The sequence below is a fragment of the Cygnus olor genome, chromosome 26 (assembly GCF_009769625.2).
Source record: "Cygnus olor isolate bCygOlo1 chromosome 26, bCygOlo1.pri.v2, whole genome shotgun sequence".
In the NCBI taxonomy this organism is placed as follows: domain Eukaryota; kingdom Metazoa; phylum Chordata; class Aves; order Anseriformes; family Anatidae; genus Cygnus; species Cygnus olor.
In genome coordinates this window covers 4,130,479-4,151,478 of record NC_049194.1, presented here as the reverse complement: position 1 = coordinate 4,151,478, position 21,000 = coordinate 4,130,479, and the positions used below count along the sequence as shown (strand labels likewise).

The 21,000-nt window shown below is 49.1% G+C and overlaps 1 protein-coding gene across 1 annotated transcript; it reads left to right on the top strand.

Moving 5' to 3' along the window:
• The first annotated feature begins 4,093 nt into the window (after nucleotides 1-4,093).
• On the top strand, nucleotides 4,094-20,595 carry RAB11B (RAB11B, member RAS oncogene family). The gene is made up of 5 exons (XM_040537605.1): nucleotides 4,094-4,291; nucleotides 10,562-10,757; nucleotides 12,634-12,827; nucleotides 14,334-14,414; nucleotides 18,783-20,595. The coding sequence occupies exons 1-5, from the start codon at nucleotides 4,252-4,254 to the stop codon at nucleotides 18,926-18,928; spliced, it is 657 nt and encodes a 218-aa protein (XP_040393539.1). The 5' UTR covers nucleotides 4,094-4,251; the 3' UTR covers nucleotides 18,929-20,595.
• Nucleotides 20,596-21,000: the final 405 nt, after the last annotated feature.

Below are 21,000 nucleotides of genomic sequence, written 5' to 3'. Positions count from 1 at the left end.
GATTAAAGTCAGATCTGACCAGGAGAAGCCCCAATAAATAACTTCTTACCTGTTCATAACATGTGTGCATAGTAATCTCCATAAGTATTTATTGCAGGTTTGGGGCAGTTAGTATGTGTAAAGGAATCTGGGAATCCAGCAGAAGCCTTGATGCTCTGCTCCTCAGGTAAAGTAGCGGGGCATGTGGTCCCAGACACATGGCCCATCCAGAGTGATGTCAGAGCTAGAGAGAACAGCAACACATCTTTAGCTGATTATAGGTATTCTACTATAAAGCACGAAAGAATAAAAAAAAAAAAAAAAGAGGAAAAAAAAATAAAAAAAGAATTGCTCACTCCAGAAGGGAAAGACAAGAATAAACACGGCTTGGGAAGTCCCACGGAGCAGCTGCACAAATACCTGAGGCACCTATACGCCTTCCCCAGCTCCTGTGTCCACCCCCCTTCCCTGGGGAAAATCCTGGGGTCAATGATAGCCCCAAGCACAATTGCACAAAGAGCCCATTACGCTGCCCTCTGCTATCTATCCGCTCCCTCTCGCCTTCAGAAATACATTTTTAATGTTCTATTTGCTTAATCCAAAGCTTGTTTAGTCCCTGGGTACAGCAGCAGACACCGGAGGGCCATGTTTTAGCCTGGATGCTGAAGTGATTAGCCTAAGGTGGGCTTTGTGCATAAAATATAAACCAGCGCGGCAGCTACACCACGCCCAGCCACTGCCGTTTTTTGGCAGGACACGGGGTTGCCCCCCAGAAGTGCATTTATTTGACCTTCAGCCCTGACAAGAAGAAGCTGCAGGACAACGTGGGGGTACCCCAGCTGGGGGATGCCCAAAAACCCCAAATCCTGCCCACACCCGGCACACACCCGCTGCCCTGCGCCCGCCGACCCCATGTGCCCCCAGCACCGCACCCTGGGCGCCTGCTGCAGCAGCTTCTGCGACCGGTCTCTGCGCACGCAAAACGCGTCCTGGGCCTCTGTTTTCCTCCGAAACCTCCCTCGGATCCTCCAGCGCCTTCATTTTGAACAAATGCCTAAAATGCGGCGTGGGGCGGCTCCCTCCAGTGCCAGCGACAGAAACGGCACCGGGCGCTGCGCACCCCGGCTGGGCCAGGGCAAGGCTGCAGCGCCCGCAGCACCTCCTGGCACCAGGTGCCAAAAAAAACCCCTCCATCTGCCGTCCTCCTTGAGTCCTCTGAGCAAAGCCTCGCCCTGCAGCTGGAAATACAGGCTGCCACTTGGTTTATTTATTTTGTTGTTACCCAGCCTGCATCGGCAAGGGCAGCCTTGCCCCATCCTCGCCCCGCAGCCTTCCGCCCGTCTCGGCGGTGCCCGGGGGATGCTTCGTGCCCACCGGTGACACGGAGGTGACACACGGCCAGCGCCTCTTTCCGTCAAGAGGCAGCGAGAATTGGGAGGAGGGCAGATGGGGGCAGCACGCTGAGCCCTCGCCGACCGAGGGGGCTGTGGGGTGCGTTCTCACCGAGCAGCGCAACAAAATGAAAAAGGCAAACTGGCCAAACGGTACTCGAGGCCAAAATCTGGGGCAAGTCCAAGAAACAGCTGATGAATAACATGGCCCGAGTTCTTTGTGGATCTCCCCTCCTGGCACAGCCCAGGCACTCCCAGACAGGCTCTCCGTCACCCACGGAAAAACCAAGACGCCGATGCCATTGGCCTGTCTGCTCTCAAGGGTTTGCACCCCGGTATATTGTAGTAAAAATGCTTGGGGTTTGTCGGACATCTGCGGCCAGAGGCTCAGCGGCCTACGACCAATTCTAGGAGATGTGGGATTTTCAGAAAGTGTCTGCAGACACGTTGCTCCAGCAGCAGCTGGTGGCACGTGGCTGGTTTTGGTGACACAATACCAATTCCCCAGTGCAAAACCCACCATGAGCCTGGAGGACTCCCGAGGGCTAACAATGGGGGCTTGGGGCTCACGCATAGCTCGGCATCGCCCTGGACCTCAGGGCAGTGATCCTCCTCCAGCCCAGACATCGTCTCACTGCCTGCAGCCAGCATTAAAGCTCCGCACGTGCATGTCCTAGGACACTCCAGTGGCTGTCGCGTATTGCTCTTCAAAACTTAAGGCAGCATTTCCCAGGCAGGGGGAGAAGAAAGGGATTTTGATCCCAACCAGTACGAAATAGCTTTGCTTTTTCCTGCTAAATCCCCCCCAATATTCAGTTCTAATTTAGTTTAAATTTAAAAATTAAAACATTTTTAGTTTAAATTTAAATTAGTTTAATTCTGAACTAATTAAGCTGCTTGTGATAATGAAAATGAGATGTTTTACTTCTGCTTACCAGGGGTAAGGGAGGTGTGGGAGACATTTGCCTTAGGGAATCCCAGGGTAATTCCCTTCCCCAGGGGCTTCTGCAGCTGACATATCACAGCCCCACTTCTCCCGATGGTATTTAGCTATTCGGTGGTTGGATGCTCGATATCCTGGGAGTGCTCGAGTCATTGCACAACAGGGTCATTCGCTGCGGTCCTGCGGGAATATGAATATCATAAACGGGAGAAGGTGATAATGCGTTCCTGCAGTGCTGGTTGTTAAAACTCCCTTCTGCACAGATTAAAAGCCTGATGCCCTCACACTGTATGTTTTGTGAGCACTGAGATTGCAAAGAAAAGGTGAAAGAGACTTCCCCCCTGCTTCCTCAGAAATCCCTGTCTGTCAGAGAGGAGCAATTTGCCTGAACCTGTGCCGAGTCAGGAGACAGCATCTTCCCCAGAGCCCCACATCCATGCGTTTATGGCTTTCCTCCCCAGCTGCTCCCGTTGCCTTTTATGCAATGGAGATGCCCACACACAATTTCCCAGTGCAGCACTGGGACTGCAATGTGTGTTTGCGACATGCTCTGCTTCTCACCTCATTTTCGGACTATCGTTCATAAAAAGAATAATTTTCGCTGAGCAGGAGCCCGGATGCCACCGCTGACAAGCTCTTAGTGCGGGTGCTGCCTGTTCACACGCTCCCCCACGTTATTAGCACTTACGTCGGGGCACCGGGACCCCCCGGCAGCCTTGCTCCTGCGGGCCTGTGGGGCTCTGAGGTCTGGGAGAAGTCAGGGCTACCCGAGAGCCACGCGGCCTGGGGGGGATGAACAGGCAGCCCCACGTCCCCCCGTCACGCACCGAGCATCTCCCAGGGCTGACAAAAACGCGTCCAGAGAAGCCTTTTCCCTCTCTCTCAGCCTTGCTCCCGTGTGGTGCCGGAGACCCGTTAATCCTTCGGGCAGCTCCTCCGGGGGAAGTAGGGCAGGCGAGCCCTGGTGAGCGCGGCACAGGGAAGCCGAGGAATGCTTTAATGAGCAGAGCGAATTTTCTGGCACGTGGCAGGGGGAGGAGGGACGGGGCTGCCACCTTCCCCGCGAGGGTTTGGGTTTGGGTGTCTCAGCCACGAGCCAAAAGCGTCGAGGCAGCGGGCGCGACGCTCGGGCGGGCGGGCGTTCGGTGGGCGCCCGCGTTAAGGCGAGGTAAGAAGAAATCCCGGGGGGGCGTCCCGGGGGTTTCGGGGCAGAGATTTGGGGCTGCCCTCGAGGCCTGGGCCCTGCTGGCCGCAGCTCTCCCCTCGGGGTGTTGGGGATGAATCGGTTTTGCCACAGCGGCACCGCTGCTCCCCGGGCGGCAAAACGTTCTTTCGGTGCTGAGGCGCTGGGTGAGGGGGGCCCCAGGCGGGGGATGGCCGCGGGCACGGACAGCCCCTGCCGACGGGGCCGGTGCCACCGGGGCCTCCCGGCCTCCTCTCTCCCCGCCCCGGGCCTCCCCTCCCCTCCCCTCCCCGGGCCGCCGCCGTGCGGACTGCGCTCGGCGCTGCGCGGCCCCGCCCCTTTAAGCCCCGCCCCCGTCAGACTCCGCCCCGCCCCCACCGAGCCCCGCCCATCCCCGGACAGACCCCGCCCCCCCCCCCCACCAGACCCCGCCCCCATCCCCCGCCCGCCCGCCCGCCCGCCCCCGCCCCCTCGCCTCCCCGGCCCCTCCTTGCCCCCTCCTCTCTTCGCAGGGTCCCGGCTCAGCCAGCCAAGCGCCTCCCCTCCCCCAGCTGCCCTCGCCCCATTGGACGGCTCTGCCCGCCAGTCAGCGGCGCGCCCGTCGCCTATTGGGCGGAGCCGATGGGGCCGGCGCGGCGCCCGCCTCCTGCGGGCTCTGGCGGCCGCTGATAGGCGGGAGCGGCTCCCCCCCCCCCCCCACCCGGCTGGGCCGCGGTCGGTGCCTGGCAGCCAGAGGGGTCGGCGCCGCCATCGCCATGGGCACCCGCGACGACGAGTACGACTACCTCTTCAAAGGTACCGCCCGCCCCGCGCCTCAGCGGGCCCGCGGCGCCGCCAGCCCCGGCCCGGCCCCGCTCCGAGCCCTGCCCGCGGCCCGGCGCCGCCGCCGCCGCCGCCGCCTTTGTGAGCGGGGCCGGGCCGCGGGCAGCGCCCGCCGCCGGGCCCGGGCCCACCTCGAGGTCCCCGGGCCCAGGCGCTGAGCGCGGCCCGGGGGAGGCCCGCGGGGTCGGGGCTCCGGCCCTGGGGCTGCCGCTGGAGCGGGGCTGCCCCCTACCTCCCCCCTCCCCCCCCCCTCCCCAAACCGTGCCCCGGTGCTGGGGGAGCTCGGGCCGAAATGGGGAACTCGGGCACCGGTCGCTAACGGGCAACTGCGCCCGGGGGCCTCGGCGGGAGCGATTCGGCCGGCCCCGGGCTGGCTCCCAGCCCTCGGAGCCGGTTGCCTGCGGAATTCCCGGGGGTCCGGCGTCGTGTGTGGGCAGTCCCCGGCTGTCCCGAGCGCTCCCCGTGTTGGGCCGCCTCAGGTGTTGGCTCCACGCGCGCTTCGGGTCGGTGCTGTGCGTGTGGCAAGGTGCTGAGGCTGACCTTACCCCTGGAGCATCCCAGCGCTGCGCCGGCCGGGCAGGAGCAGAGCGGCTGGGCTAAATGGGCGTCCTCGTGCTCCCCGACCTGTTGTGCGCTTGGTCTCCCGTGGCTGACGTCCGTAGGTTGATCCGCAGAGCTGTCCCCCTCCGAGACGAGCTGAGGTTGCCGTCGCCGGCTGTGCAGGCGGTTCTGGAGCTGGGGGTTTCTCCGTGGGCGCTCGCCGAAAAATTCCCCGGGAGCTGGACGCTGGCGCTTGCCGTGTGTACGTGACCCCTGGCAAGGGCAACAGCAATTCTCCATTCGCTGGTTGATGAAAGGAAAGAGCGGTTCCTCACACGTTGGAAATGTTTTCTGGGCGCCTTTGCCTCTTTGGTGCCTTTGTTTGACAGGCTTCAGGCCAGCGGGAGGGAAGAGCCCTTATAGGTAGAGTTAGAGGAGAACATAAAGCAGAGGTCTAGCCTCAGAAAATATGCTAAACTGTCTGGGTCTGAAACTAGTTTCTTTCTGAAGTCATTCCATCGTCTTATTTCCCAAGTGGTTTAATAGCTGGGAACTTGAAAGCCTAAAAATTTAGTTTCTTTTTTCTTTCTGTGACTAGTCAATTAGGTAGGCAGAACTGTATTCATCCTGAGGAACACTTCTGCTGCTTTGAAATGTGATTTTAATTTTATCGGGAGTGACACAACCTAAAGCTATTTGGACAGGGACCACGCTGTTGTGTTGATACAGCAAATTAACTTGGCATACTTTGTAGCACTTAATTTAATGAAACATGGGGGAGAGGATTGTGCTTTTCTGTGTGTCTTGGGTAGGGGTAGTTGTGTTAGTGGTAAAAAAAAAAAAAAAAACAAAAAAAAAAAACACACACACAAAAAAACCTTTCCCTATCTAGTTGTCTTTCCTTCCTTCCTTCCTTTTGGGCTTTATAGGACCGGACAAGAAATGGTGAATATAAACAAGATCAAGTGGGATGCGATCTCCACTGCAATAAGAAAATGAAGAGGATCAACTCCCCTTCTTTTCCCTCCCTGCCCCTCCCGTAATGGAATTAGATATCAAGGGGAATTGACATAATGAAAAAATCAATGGCCAGGGGGTTGATTGACTTCTGGTCTAGCCCCTTCTTAGCTCCACAGATGGTGTTTGAACTCTTCTCTATCAGGCACGTAGCGGTCAGAGATGGGAGTAGCGGTGGAGGAGGGGGTTGCTGGCTGGGAAGGATTCATTTCACTCTCTAACCTCTGAGGTTGACTTTGATTTTTGACCATTTCTTCAGCCTCCTGTTCCCAAAGGAAGTCTGACTTTAGTCTTCGCAGTTGCACTCGTTTAAGAAATTATCATCCTTACGTTGTAATATTACTTAGGGATGACTGCTGTTGAATCCAGTTTTTAGCTTTTTATGTAGTGGAAGATCTGGAACTGCTTGTACAGGAGCTTGACTTCTAGGCTACGTGGCAGAATATATTAAGCAGCTTTATGAAGAGTTTAAAAGGCAAGGAGTCCCACTTGTTGTTAGCGTCCTTTGTAAGAAATACTGCATGTGAAGCAGTTGTTCAGGGATGAAAACAGCGAAGGAGTTTGTAGCAATAATTCCCCCGCGCAACTGGCTCCCTGCTTTTAGGGTTCCCTCATGCAAAAGAATGACGACTCGTGTCGTCAGCCGCTTTGTGCTTTAGGACTGGCCACTTCAAGAGGGCTGTAGGAAAGACACATGGTATTGGCTTATCAGGTCTAGCACGCAGAGGTCAAAACTAATTTAAGGTTTGGTGGTACTCTGGGGATGCGAATGTGGTTATAGTCAAAGCTGCTCTGCTAAACTAGCTCCCCTTTATCTTTATTCGCAATTTCCCTTCCTTCTGCATGCACCCCTACAGTCAGAACTGCTTATTTTATTGATCAAAACAAAATGCTGTTTGTGAACAAAACCTTTGGGAGAACAAGCTGGATTCTGGGCGCAGCGCTGTGCGGAACGGCGAGGCCGTGAGGGTCTTATTGTGGGTGAGTGTCGGTGAGGTAGCCCAAGCAAAGCCCGCGGTTTAGGGCTCCGTTCGCAATTAGTTTTGTAGCTGGGGTGGCTAAAAAGCGTGATCTCCTCGTGTTGAGTTGCGAGTGGTTTGGGTCTGGAGTAGAATTTGACGTGTTAATATTTGTCGAAATATGGGAAGCCTTGGACCTATTAAAGCGTGATCTCTGCATTAGTTGTCCTCTCAAGAAGATAGATGCTATCGGTGTTTCTTAAAAAAATTAAATTTGAGATTGCACAGATGTGCTGGCTCGTGAAAAAGGAAGGAAAAAAGCACCCATAGGGAAAAGCTTGCTTTCACCTTTGTGGAAGATTACGCCGCTCTGATCAGAGCATAAGTCTAACAAGGGCTTTGCCTATGAAAATCAAATGTGTGTCATATTATTCGTCAATATCTGACAATCCGACGTACTTCATATTTATAATGAACTCTGCTTATGTGGGCTCTGCTCGAGTCTTAATCCTCTGCATTGTGCAAAGCAATACGCTCCCTTTGCCAGCTGAATCAACTCTTCTATTTATGATTCTGTAATAAACCTGACCTTTTCATTTCCCTTACCACTGGAGGCTTGCACCAGGTTTTTAATTCTGACTTTCGTTTGCTTCGTACCAGGATCCCGAGGTGTGACGGGGTGATCTGCGCAGAGGCGCTGTGCTCTGCTCGGGCCGGCGTAGGTCTCCTTTTCCGAAGGCCGAACAAGGCACGGCTCCCGTGTTGCTGACACGGAGGTGTTAAGAGAGACCTCTAATGCTTTGCAGTTGATGGATGGGTGATGTGGTGAAGGGTAAGCAGCAAACTGGCACAGGGCAGGGGAGGAGAAATAAAATCAGGAAAGGCCAAAGGAGGGGCACTGCAGTTCGGGCCGTAACCTGGGCGCTGCGAATGGCTTGCTTTTACCCGTCTGATGAGGACTTACTGTTTCAGATCGTGTCCACGTCAAAATCAGCGTACCTTTCCCTTACCAGTGTGGCCCAAAGGCTGTTTAAGGAGAGTGATTTCATACACTCTGATAGGTGTAGCGAGTGTTCATAGTCGTGCATTTGATTTGGGACTTTAACTCTGCTCAGACTTGTGCATTTGAACAGGCAGTTCTGTCTCGTGAGCTGTTTCCAAGTAGAGGAACTTCCCCAAGTTCCAATTGCTTTTGTCCAGAAGTTTAAAGGTGTCTTCCTGCTCAATTCCCATAGAAAATAGAGATGTGGGCTTCTTCGTGTCCTTCAACTGAAAGAGAAAATGCTTGGTTAATGGTCGAGATCAAGAATTAGCAAGCAGCACTGTAAGGCAGAGAGAACATGGCTTTTGTCGCTGAGTTTGCACCTGATTGCCTTCCTTTGTTACCTCTGCATTCGGTAACATCTCAAAGCTGCTCTGCCGAGCTCTGCTGGAGTGTGGAACAGCCTGGTGAAGGGAATCTGGTGCTCTGAAGGTAGCCAGATTGCAGCAGGGGCAGGTAACTAGCTAAAGCGGCACGAGACGCCCTGAATTTTCTTCCTGCAGCAAATGGAGTTAATGACCCAAGAGCCGTTTGCAGAGTTTAGGCATGAAACTGGTGATTTTAAAACGCTGGAGGATGGAAGATGGATGTAACCTGGAGAGCTGGCTGTGCCTTCCTGAGCTGCAGTTTCATCAGTAGGTAACTCCCTTTGGAAGCAATTGAAAGCTTCAAGTTTTTGCCAAGCTGGTCTAGCTTGTGTGATTGAGACTCTCGCTCTTACTCGTCTGCTTGTGGCCAGGGCCCTGCTGTAGGGTGCAGCCCGCCCCAAGCCGGCGGTCGCCGTACAAAATGAGTGACCCGCGGCCCGTTCCCACAGTGCCCCGTGGAATTAGTTTGGGTAGGGGTGAAAACCATTTGTCTGGAAAATAAACTAACGGCCGTAGGAGTTAGAACTCTTTGAGATTTATTTGTTTATTTTTTTCAGGCATGAGAATAGAGATATATATATATAGGTATAGATATATTTAATAAAAAAAAAAATGCCGGAGGCTGCTTGCGAGTGAAGCCAGAGCTGCATGGAGCCGGTTCGAGCCGTCCCAGGTGGGGAGCCGTGGCTCCTTGCCACCACCCGATCTGCTGGCTGCCCGTTCCTGCCTTGCTTGTGTTTGGATTTTCAGCTGTGCTGGTACAATTGTCCGTCTGTGGGTGCTGTCAGCTGGATGAAAGGCCGGTGGCTGAATCCGGAGCGTTTCAGCGGTCTCCTGGTGCAGCTCAGGAGCTGGTGCAGCACAGCGAGGGGGGGGCTACAGCAAAAGTTAGGGAGTGCGCTGTTGTGTTGGGGGGGGTATGGGAGCTGGAGGGTGTGCTGCCAAATTTGTAGCCTGAAACAATGGCCTGAGCATTTGAAAACAAAAAACAAATCTGAAATAACACTGAGATGAGATCAGTTTGCAGCCAGAGTTGTAATGAGAAGTATTCTGTGGTTTGCGGTGGATGGCGCAGGAGGGTCTTCTGCCTGTGCCTGCTTTTCTGTAGGGAAAAAAAAAATAAAAATGAGAAAGAACAACAAATCTGCAGTTTAAACAGAAGGAGGAAATGATCCCAAGGTTAAAGAAGTCTGACTGAGAGTGCCTTTCGTCTGCTCGAGCTGTTAGCTTGAATGCCCAAAGCCATACGTTGTGGGGGGCTTGCCGGGACTAAGGGAGGATGGCTTAATTGGTTTTAGTCTTATTTCCCTTTGCTGACCAGAGCAAGCACTAATGAACGCAGGGATTTAAGAACGTGTGTGTAGTTGCTTTAGCAGCACGGAGAAGCCCCTGCTGTGACGGATGTTGGGGCTGTTGAGGAGGAGATCCCCGCGGGAGCCCGGTGAGGAAGCAGCCTGCTGGAACAGAGGTGGGGAAGGGGTACGGCGGCGGCAGCAGGGAGCTTCAGCCCCAAAGCAGGGGGAACTTCTCCCGTGAGACGTACCTTTTGTTTTCGTAATTCTTTTCAGTAAAGCTGCCTTTCATGTGCTAAAAATCTCTCTGCACTAATATTTTCCTGTTAACATGGCAACACCTTGTGCGGAGGCAGAGATTTTTAGCTCATCTTTTACTTCTCGTGCCATCCAGAACTCGTCCTGCTCGATGAAGTTTTGTTTTGTGTCTTGTTTGTAGTATCAGATGTCTTCCGCTATCCCCTTTTTGTGGGGAACATATTGATGGATTAAATTATTAAAATAAAACACACGTGACCCCAGTAGGGACTGCAAGTAATTATTTACGTAGTGTTTTTGTAGTGAAAACAGAGTAGCCTATACAGTGCAGAGGCTCTTGGCAGGCAGGTAGCCGGGCGCTGTGCTCTTGACAAGTGTTTCTCAGAAGGGGGGTTGCAGCCTTCCTCTGCAAAAGGTTGGTTGTGATGGGGACATCTTGTTGCCCCTAATTACTGGTGGTGGCGTGGTTCCTCCCAGGCACCGTTGAGCTGTTGACGCCTATTGCTCTTGCTATTTCTCATTTCCATCTCTGAGGAACTGAGCAGCTGCGAGCAACAAAAAGGTTTGGGGCTGTTTTGGGGCTGGGGAAGCAAGCTGTGAGTAGTGAAATCTGAGGTGTTGTCAACATAACTTTCTCCTACGTTTATCTGGCTGTACATCTCCTCTGGGGCTTGCCTGCGAGGCAGCATAGCAGCCAGGTAGCACTATTGCTCTGTGAAAATGCTGGTGTGAAGAATTAATTTTGAAAATAATGTCTTTTCTTTCAGTTGTGTTGATTGGAGACTCCGGAGTTGGGAAGAGTAATCTTCTGTCACGCTTCACGCGCAATGAGTTCAATCTGGAAAGCAAGAGCACCATTGGGGTGGAATTTGCCACCAGGAGCATCCAGGTGGATGGGAAGACGATAAAAGCACAGATCTGGGACACTGCAGGACAGGAACGATACCGCGCCATTACTTCAGCGTGAGTACTGTGGCTTTCCTCAGGCCAACAGCAGAATTCTGGCAGAGATAGTACAGATAAACCTCCAGGTGGAGAATGAATAAAACACACTTGGGACCTGAGAGAATCAGACCTCGTTGTAGATCCAAGTCATAAGCTAGCAATTAATGACATATGATTAATATAATGAAAATCAGTTTTAGATTCTAGTGATATTTTTATAGATAAATGACAGCTTAAGTCTGGGAAATTCTGTTTGAGTCTTGTGGTTGGGTTTTTCTTTTTACCTGCCCTCAATGTGCTGCCTTCGTCATGTGGAGTGTCATTTCTGATCGAAGCTGGGTACCGTTTTGCATGAAGTTTGGGTCTAGGTGTGGTAACTTACTGTAATGCGAGTGCCTTCTGGTCGTCTTTGCCCCCTCAATCTTGCAATTGAAGGCATTTTTAGGACAGTCTGCAGCCACAGACTCCCTCGAAATCTCAGTGAGCTGGAATTAGTCACAACCCTGAAAATTAGGTCCAAGAGTGCATGCTGAACACCCAGTAAATAGCAAGTCACCTGTGGTAATGCTGACTGCAGCAACGGGCACGTCCCTATTTAAAACAGTGTTGCTGAGAAGCTTTCAGTGCGCTTTGTTAGTCCAGACAGTGCCTTAATATGTAACCTCTGATTGAATTTGTTTCTGTGCAGATAGTAGGCAAAAGTGTCTTTTAGAGGAAGAAAACTATTGGCAGGCCTGCTTATCCAGCACATACTCCGATCATGGGGTTGAAATGTTAGCGTTACGGATGTATGTCGCTGTTTAAAGGTTCAAACTTCTTCCTGAATAATGCACAGATTGAGCCACTTATATTAAACTTAAGGTGAGGGGAGTTGCTCTTGCTGAGGTGAATGGGGCAAGGCAAAATAGACAGGAGAAAAATAGAAGAGCACAGACCAAAGGGAATAATCTGTAGAGAAGGAATGCAAATGCAGATTAATGCAGGAGGAGATAAGTGGTGAGTTCAACTTGCATTTTTTTTATAATTGCTAGTGTGTTTTTTCTCCAGTGTTTTTGTGTTCTCGCTGCTGGAAAAGTTTAGCAGAAACTAAGTCCTGCGATGCTGCCTCTCCTTCTGCTGGCACAGGCTCTTGCCTGACGCAGTGCTAGGCCAGTTCAGTTTGCTAAGCCAGCAGAAGGCCAACCAGCAGTAAAAAGTGAGTGTTTTCTGCTGACTTGGTGCTCTGAATGGGTTCAGTGATATGCTGGACAGGTGCTGACAGAGCAGAGGAGTACTGGTGGGATTGTGTGGACAATGGGTACGGACATCACAGGAGTCCGATCTAGATTGATGATGCTGTCTTGAGCTCTTGGCTTGAGTTGAAATGGGCTAAGACCTGCCTCAGTTTGCCCTGAGGGAGCAAACTGTTTTTAGGTTACAGGCTTGTGGATGTGTTAGTATAGCCTCGGGTCTCCCTCTCAATTTTGTAGAGGGGCAGGAGATATTTGGAAGATCAGCAACAAATACGTTTTACTAAGGATTATCTTTCCTAGTTGAAAGATAAACTATAACTTCACAAAAACCTTCTCGTAGTGCTGATTTTGAAATGCACTGTGAGTTTTCTAGCACTATTTTGGTAGACTAAAAGCATCGTAGCTTCTGCAGTCTCTTCTTCATTTCGCTAAATGCATTTAAATTTTCTAGAAATGCCATTAAAAACAGCATTTGGAACTTGTTTTTAGGAGATGGTTTTTAAAGGAAAAAACATAAAACAGTATTTGCATCAGCACAACTTTCTAAATGGGAGGGAATGTTTTTAACTTTTTTAGTAGTGAACAGTACAGAAGAACCAGATATCAGGGTTGGTGCAACGCGGCCAGATTTCTCTAAAGACATGTGCCTTTTGTGGTTCCAGGTATTACCGTGGTGCCGTTGGGGCCCTTCTCGTCTATGACATTGCCAAACATCTCACCTATGAGAACGTGGAGCGCTGGCTAAAGGAGCTCAGAGATCACGCAGACAACAATATTGTCATCATGCTGGTGGGTAATAAGAGCGACCTCCGCCATCTGAGAGCTGTGCCCACCGATGAGGCCCGGGCTTTTGCAGGTTTGTAAACTGTGTTCTGGGCTGGTGCTTTCTGAACTTGTGTGTTGGTGCACACTGGAATCACGTTATTGTTGTCCAGGACTGAACTTTTACCTTAAGCTTTATTTTGGCCTAAAAAAAAGGTATTTAAGATTTTGTAAATGAAAATACCTTGGCTTATTAAATAGCGTATGGTGGATTTCTTTAAAATCTGTTGGTAGTACATGTTTGTGAAGCGCTGTCCTTGAGCTGCCTGATATCTGAAGCATAAACATGTCCTCTGGCAAGGCTAGAAACAGTAAGCAATGTTTAGAGGAGAAAATATCACAACATAAATATAAAATATCACAATACAAAATGTCTTTCCCTCCTTCCTAGAGGCCTGGTTCTATGGAGAACTGCAAACGAATTCTGAACCTTCTCGTGGATGGTGTAGTTTCTGCTCCAGAGCACTAATGTGTGTAGTAGTGTCATCTAGTTTCATTGAAACGCAATGATAATCAGACTTGGAGATTACCAATTGTTGGGAAAAGTCTAGTCGGTGATGTGAGCTGCTCCCTCTGCATTACTTCTCTCTCTCTTCCTTACCTTACAGAGGATTGGTCAAATTTTTTTTGCCTGTATAGGCCAGTGGACATTCAATTTACTGTTGTGTGGCTGTCAAGTTTGAGCTGGAATTTAAATATACAGCTTTCAAATTCCTCCCAGGAGTATAAGCATTTTTCTGAAATGTGCTCGTAAGCGAGTACCCTGTGTTTAGTGAAGCTGCTTTAAATTTTCAAATGAACGAACGAGCCTATATCAGAGTCATAACAAATTGGTAGACGCTCTGAATAGAGCATTGCTGTGATTATTTGGTTCAGCAATTTACTTTTTGCCCCTAACTTCCTACTAAGGCTGTTTTAAATATCTAATGATGGTACAGGTGTTGCAGTTGCTCTGCCTGTATGCCTGTGTCTGGGCAGTACTGTGCCACTCCAGGCTGGATGTTTGCTTGCTAACCACAGTTGTTAACTATGTGTAGATACATCTTTTGCACTTTAAAAGGCAAGAAAAAAGTAGATTGTATCACCAAGAGGCTTAGTGTAGTTTGGAGGCAGGGTCTGTTTAAGAAAGCGTAGATCTATTTATCTGGTTTGGGATGCAGAGGAGTATTTTTGACTCCCCTTTCAGCTAACGTGTGTTAGCCTGTGCTCTTGCTGAAGGTACTTCTAGGAGTGATCTGTAGCCAGATGGGAATAATATTGTGCGAGGCTGGAGAAAACGTACTGCTTGACTAAACAAGGAGTGCAGTGAGGAAAATATTCTCGTGCTATGGAGAGGCAGTGGTCAGAGGTGCTGCTGCTGAAAGGCTTGGAGCTGGTTAAGTGGTGCACCTAATCGTTCCCATTGTAACTGGGGGGGGGAGGGAGGGGGACCTAGGTCTTGGCTGACTTGGCTTAAAAAAAATAAAGGTGAAAACCCCAAATAAAAGTGAAATAAAGCGCTTTTGAAGTTCTTAACTGAACCACTTGTTGTTTATTACAGAAAAAAATAACTTGTCTTTTATTGAAACTTCTGCTCTGGATTCAACAAATGTAGAAGAAGCCTTCAAGAACATCCTTACAGGTATGGTTTGGATTGAGAGGACCTGCTGAGGTAGCGAACCTTTTTCACGGGCACTGTTTGCAGTTATCAAGACTGTTTTGGAAATGAATGTTAGGAATGTTGGGAATGATGATTTGTTTGCAAACCACCTGATCTTACCTTGTGTTCTTGCTCTCAAACCCCACGTGCCTTTCTGCCAAAGAATCTGGAGATGTTCTAGGCTCCTGATGTTGTCATCGCAGTTGGTTTGTTGTAAGGACAAGAGTAGTTCTGTGTCAGCACAAAACCTAGGCGGTAAAGCCACAGCCATGCTAGGAAGTTAAATGTTCCAGAGTGTTCTTCCGCACTGCAGCGGACTGGTATTTTTGTCCTGACTACTGAACTTTTGTTCTTAGCTGATGGCAAGGGTTGCATGCAGCTATGCACCAACAGCGTAGTGGTACGCAGGCTGCCTTCTGGGAATGTCCCCTAACAGTCCCAGGAATTGTCTGCGAATGTGATAGCGGTCACAGGCCAAAATGAGGCCAAGGATCCTGATTTCCTCTGCCCAGGAATGTTCCTCAGCATGTTACTGGTGTAGATGAGTGCGTGGTGTCCGGTTGCAATTTCAGGATTTGCTGTGGGAATACCACATGGCTTATGCAGTGGATCCACTGTGCGTAGTATCAGAGGTACTCCAGGTAGTAGTAGTATTCTACTTGCCAAGCCCCAGTCTGAAAGAGGACAAAAGCATTTCCATTCCTTTAGGTGGGACTTGTTGCCTGCATGTATTTTCTTGCTCCTGGAATAAGGGAGTGCCCTATTGCATGAGACCTAGGAGTCACCAGTAAAGATCTATTCCTGTAGATACACCAAGTCCTCCGTGCTGTACTAGGCAGAAAAAAAAAGGGGGGCGGGGGGGGGAAGGAATGATGAAAGGCATGCTGAAAGCACTTCCGCTGATTAGCTCACAGGGGTTTCCAGCTGGTGTTTTGCAAACTTAAGCTGAGCGCTTACTTGGCCTCTGGAAGAGCGCAGCTCAGTTCTATGCTAAATACAACATGTGGGGAACTTGTTGTTTTCTTGCCAGCGAGGTGGGCCCAGAAGTACGAATTGGGTGGTCAACGGGTAGCAGAAGGAAGAAGGATGTATGCTGGGAGGTGTGTAGGCTGCAGGCTGTGAAAGTGGGAAGCACACAGAGCAAGAGAGATGCTTAAGATAACTGCGCTGAGATAAGCAGTGCTTACTTGGGGTGACTTCTTGGGGTGTAGTTGGGGGGGTACCTTCTGCAATGGGTCTGGCCTGATCCTGCTCTCGCTTCAGTTAGCCGTTAGTTTGCATGAGGCGCTGGAGCGTGTCAGCACCGTGTGCTCGAGCGCTCTGTCTTCCAGGGGATGTATTATTTTGGCACTGCTCTGAAGCGACTCTTTGCATATGGGTAGCTCGGTGCCCGAGCTAATCCTTGGAGGCAGAGTCCTGGGAACCATGGTGCAGGCACATCCGAGCATGTTTGAAGGAAGCCAGCATGGGCCTGCAGGAGGACTGCTGAGCTGGAGCTAACAAACCCCAATAAACTCGAGCATCTCTGCTGTCAGAGACTCTGCCTTCCACTGTGTTCTGCAGTAGTCATATTAAGAGGAATTCTGTGCTGAGGGATAGTCTGGCACCTTTTTTTTTTAACGGATAAGGAGGAATTTACTCTATAGCTCCACTTTCTGTTAGTCCAGTCCCAAAATGCTATTTGATGTGACAGGGAAGTTACCTGTTGATGTTTGAAAGCATAGCCTTCCACTCCTAAAAGTAGAATTGGAAGTGATGGGTAATTAGCAAAGAATCTTTAAATTTCAGTTTGACTTAAGTAGGAAGAGAGCTGTCAAAGAGGCATTGGATTACTGTTCTACCTCTGTCTGCCTCGTGCAGCCTGGATCTTTTCTTAGAGGGGAGAAAATTCCATACAATTTGTCAGCTTGTTTGTACTCTCTCTTCAAAAGCTCTTTTAAGGTCCATGGCATGGACACTTGGCGAGGTCCAGTTCCTGGCTTTTGCTTACGATAGCTGAGTTCTGGGAGGATAAACTATTTCTGTGTTCTCACCCCTGTATGCCGTTTGGTGAGGTTGTGCCTCATTTACACGTCCTACCGCATCTCAAGGTGAACATTTTCTGAGCTTTATTGTGATGAGATACTGGTTTCAGGTACGTGAGAAGGAGCCTTTGTTCTGGTGCTGCCATCAGGAAGTATCTGGCATATGTTGATTGTTGGACACTGACCAAAGAATGGGCTTTTTATTACTGGTCCTTAATTATAGACAAGTGAGGACCTATTACCAGGAAAACAGCTGAGTTTCAACCCTGAATTCTGTAGGTGAAACCTGAATTGTCTCTCAGGCTTGTTTTGCAGAGGTGCAGGGGTAAGCAGGGAGAAGGGGATCCATAGGTCTGGTGCTGGCCAGCTCTGTCGATACCAAAAGCATGTTGCAGTGAGTGGAAGATGACCAAGAAGAGGCAGGCAGGAGAAAAAAGGATAGCTAAGCTGCTTCTAGAAGTTTAAAAAAAAAAGGCATAGCAGACTTAAAATTGGTTACATTCTGCTGCCCAGCAAGATTTAGGTGTTATCAGAGCTGCTGGTGAAGTAACTGGAGGATATTGCTGTTGAGACAAAGCTGTAGAGAAGGGAAGACCACCTAGGGCCTGAGCTCTTGAGCAGGGCAGCCTTGAGAGCAGCCGCGTTGCTGATCTGTGACGCTTGGCTGGACCCGAGGCAGCCTGCCTGCTGCTCTGAGATGGTGTCGGTGGGGTCGGTGCTCTGAGCACGGTTCAGCCGTCACCATCCATCCTGTGCTTTTCTTGCAGTGTTGTCCCAAGACTGCCCCTGGGTAGAGAAGATGGCCAAAGGTTCTTCTAGGCGAGAGCTGTCCAGTACTGTCTTCTGTAACAGATAAGATGCTTCAGGAGCCAGAGCTCGAGCTGAGGTCAGGCCTGGGCAAACTGAACTCAAGACACGGCCTCTTGGCAGCATCCCGGGCTCCCAAGGGTGCTGAAATTGGCCAGCTGAGGTACAGTGGGGACGTAGCTAGTGTGGCTGAGTAGTCCTAAAAAGCCTGTTCCTACTTGGGGGGGAATCATCCCTCCAAGGGAGGAAAAGTAACGAAAGAAAATGTGCTGTGCAGAGCAGTGAGCTGGGTGAGACCATGGTGAACTTGAAGGAGGGAAAGGAGCAGCAGGACAGGAGTTTCCTTACTGGCCACCAGTTTGAAGGAGGTTTTGGTAATAACTCTGAACAGCTATTATTAAAATACACCACTGAGCACAAAAGAGAGTGGATGTCATAGTCTCTCCTTTTCCCTGACAGCAAAAAGGGGCTGAAGGTAGCCAGTGGCAACGGGATCAGTCTTGGGTTAAAAGATTCCATTTTAAACAGGGTAAATACGTGCAGATTCTTTAAAATGCAAACAAATAAAAAACACCCAAACAAAGCTCCACAATCCCCCGTGATTTTTAATCTTTGATAAAGGCTTGGCTGTTGCTGTTTTGAGGCTGTGGCTCTATGAATGTGACCATAATATTTACCGCAGACTTCCAGGGAGGTGCTTGCCCTTTTCCTGTGTTACAATGGAGGGAAGTTGGAACGAGGACTTAGCCAGCGAAATAAATGATTTAAAAATATTTCAACTCGAATTATTTTTACTGACTCTGCAGTTGAAATGGTTTGTTTCGGAAAGCTAACCTGGCAGTCTCTCTTCAGTAGTTATGGCTTCGTGAATCTCTGTGCTTTCAGGCATAATTTGCGTCAAAGAAATCAATTCTTTCAGGAAAGGCATTTTCAGATCAGTAAGGGGCCTTATGGAACCTTGTGTCTTTGTTACTGCCATGGGTGGGAAAAATGAATTGTTACAGAGAGGAGCAAGCGTTTCTGTCATTTGGTGGGGACAGCTTGCCAGAAGCTAAAGGGTGAAATAGATACTGTCATTGCTGCTGCATGGTGATGTTTTGCAAGCATCCTGTTGAATAATGTTTTAGATAACATTGCCAATTTTTATCAAAAAAAAAAAAATCCCCTGTTTTAGAAAGGAGCATTCCTGCTCCCTTCTCATTTAACAAGCATTTTAATAATATCCATGTTCATGGAATCATTGAAGAGAACATAGGAAGTAGCTGTCGTGGAAGACAGTGAGGAATCTTGTGTTGCTAATTATTCCAGACAGAGCTGGAGTATCCATTACCGAGGTGGAAAGCCAGCCAGATGTTACACTGCACAGCTGGTCAGACCTGATTCCTTTTCACAGCTCCCAAGTTAAAATCTTCTCGTTCCTGGGTTCAACCATCTTCATTGACAGCTTGCTGTGAGACGTGCACGTGCTCTGTTGAAGAGAGTCTCTTCCTAGGCTCTAACAAGTCTGTTCTCATTTCAGAAATCTACCGCATTGTTTCGCAGAAGCAGATTGCAGATCGGTCTGCACATGATGAGTCTCCTGGCAACAACGTAGTCGATATCAGTGTCCCACCAACCACCGATGGACAGAAATCCAACAAACTCCAGTGCTGTCAGAACCTGTGACCTCCTGTAGATGACTCTTGTGCCCCTCACTTCGTCTGTGCTTCATTTAGAAACTTGTGTGCACTTCTTTATCTCCTGTGATTCAGTGACTCCCTCTTCCCTCCTTTACCCCGTCCCAAGCTCCTCCTTTCATCTTAGAGCTTTAATTGTAGGGCTAACATTCCCTTGCCTCTGAAATCCCCTTGAATGTGATGACTTTTGGGCTTGAAATGTTGGCACTGAGCTGATAGACATGTTTGTGTTGGAACATCTGCTGCTGGATATTATCCCATGAAACGCTCTCCTCAAATGGTTCTGGGTTTTCTTTCTGGGAGAGAAGCCATGGGGACTTGACTATAACAGTTGAAGAAATAACTACGTTTAGGTTACAAGGTTTTTTTCCTCCCATAGTCAGATTTTTCTCTCACGTTTCTGTAAACATAGGGGAGAAATTAAAAGAAAATAGCTATCCTACCAAACGCTCTGTTTTCTGTCCTGATAAGGTCTCACAGTGAGGTTTTAGTGGCTGCACACACATAAGAAAGGTGTTGAAAATAACATTACTTAATATGTAATTACCCCTAATACAGTTAGTCTGGCTGTGTAGTTTACCGTTTCCTGCTTGGGAAATCTCTCTCTTATCCTTGTTTTATTTGGGAACAATGAAGTATGTCTGCATTGCTTTTTCTGCCACCATGAATGTCTGTGCTGCTTATGCAGGCTTTATGAAGTGGTTTAATATTTATTCATGGCTTATGTTAATCAGTTAACATTATTGTACAGTAAGTGCCAGCATATTCCTTTGAAAAAAAATGTTTGCAACCTGTACAAGTAGGCTTATTTTGTACTGTAGATCAGTGTCTGAAAGCAGGATCTTCTCTAGTTCCAGATTTTTTTTGCATGCTGCTTTTTCTCTAGATCTCCCCTGCCCTGTTTTGAGTGAGTGAAGCAATATTTTCATGTCATGTATATACCTGCACTTGTAAGGGTTTGGTTGTTGTTAGAGAAACACAATACTTTATACATTTTGTAAAACTTCCGCAGAACCATAGCATCTTGAACTTTCTTTTCATGATCTTTCACTATTGACCTTGTGCATAATCTTCTTGACCTTTACTAAAAAGCATAATATTAATATTTCACTTAACTACTAACCTGTTGTTTCCCTCTTATTCTGTTTTACTGAATTGCGAACTGTAATTCTCAAATGATTGTACTTCACCTGATGTAACAGACCTGTCATCAGCAGGGTTAACTACTATAATATTTTGTTTTGCTGGATGGGAAGAATGTTATCACAACTTCATGTAGTCAGTCTCTTGCTAGCTTGTGAAAATTCTCTATGATGATGGCTTTTCATCATTCACTAGCTCTTACACTTGCATCCCTCCAGTAACCACTGAATGTTACGATGAGGCAATACTGGGTGAAACGATCTAAAGGAAGAGTTGGAGGCGATCTGCTGCTCTCTGAAGGCTAGTGAAGCAATTTGCAGTGAATTTTTGCTCTGTATTCTTCCAGATTTGGAGAATGTGCCTCACTTGATGAATCCTACCTGCGTGTTAGTGAGTTGGAGTATTTTCTGATACAAAGCAAATATGAAACTGTAAATTGTGCTTGAAGGGGAAATCTGACATTCCAGTCTCAACTGTTCTGTCTGGTTATGTAATAAAATTAAGGGCGGTTAACTCTGATGGCTTTTCTTTTATAAGATTTCCAGACCAATGCCTTCAATTGTGTAGTGTATGCACCTAGAGGGCTGTAGTTCAAAGCGAAGGCGGTGCCGACCATTTCCACTTCTCAGCTTTGTTTAGAGGATACACTCAAGACGAAGGGCTGCATGCTTGCAGCCTAATCCCGTTGAATGATGGTATGAATTCCTCTTTCGACATCACAGGAATCTGTCCTAAGGGTGTCCCAGTACAGGAAGCACTTTCGAGCACTTAGTAACATCCTCTTGGGATAAACTGCAGCAAGTGGGAGCTGGAAACTTTTTTTGGTGGTCCTAGACCATGCAGTCCATATTTAGAGGGGTGAGCACAGCATCAGGGAGAGGAAATGCTGAGATACTGAAAATCTTTCCTTTAAGAGCA

Excerpts from the sequence above, each read along its gene's own strand:
- RAB11B (XM_040537605.1), top strand. The coding sequence starts at position 4,252 with ATGGGCACCCGCGACGACGAGTACGACTACCTCTTCAAAG. Across the intron at positions 10,758-12,633 it reads TACCGCGCCATTACTTCAGC|GTATTACCGTGGTGCCGTTG; the intron begins GTGAGTACTGTG and ends TTGTGGTTCCAG. Across the intron at positions 14,415-18,782 it reads CTTCAAGAACATCCTTACAG|AAATCTACCGCATTGTTTCG; the intron begins GTATGGTTTGGA and ends TTCTCATTTCAG.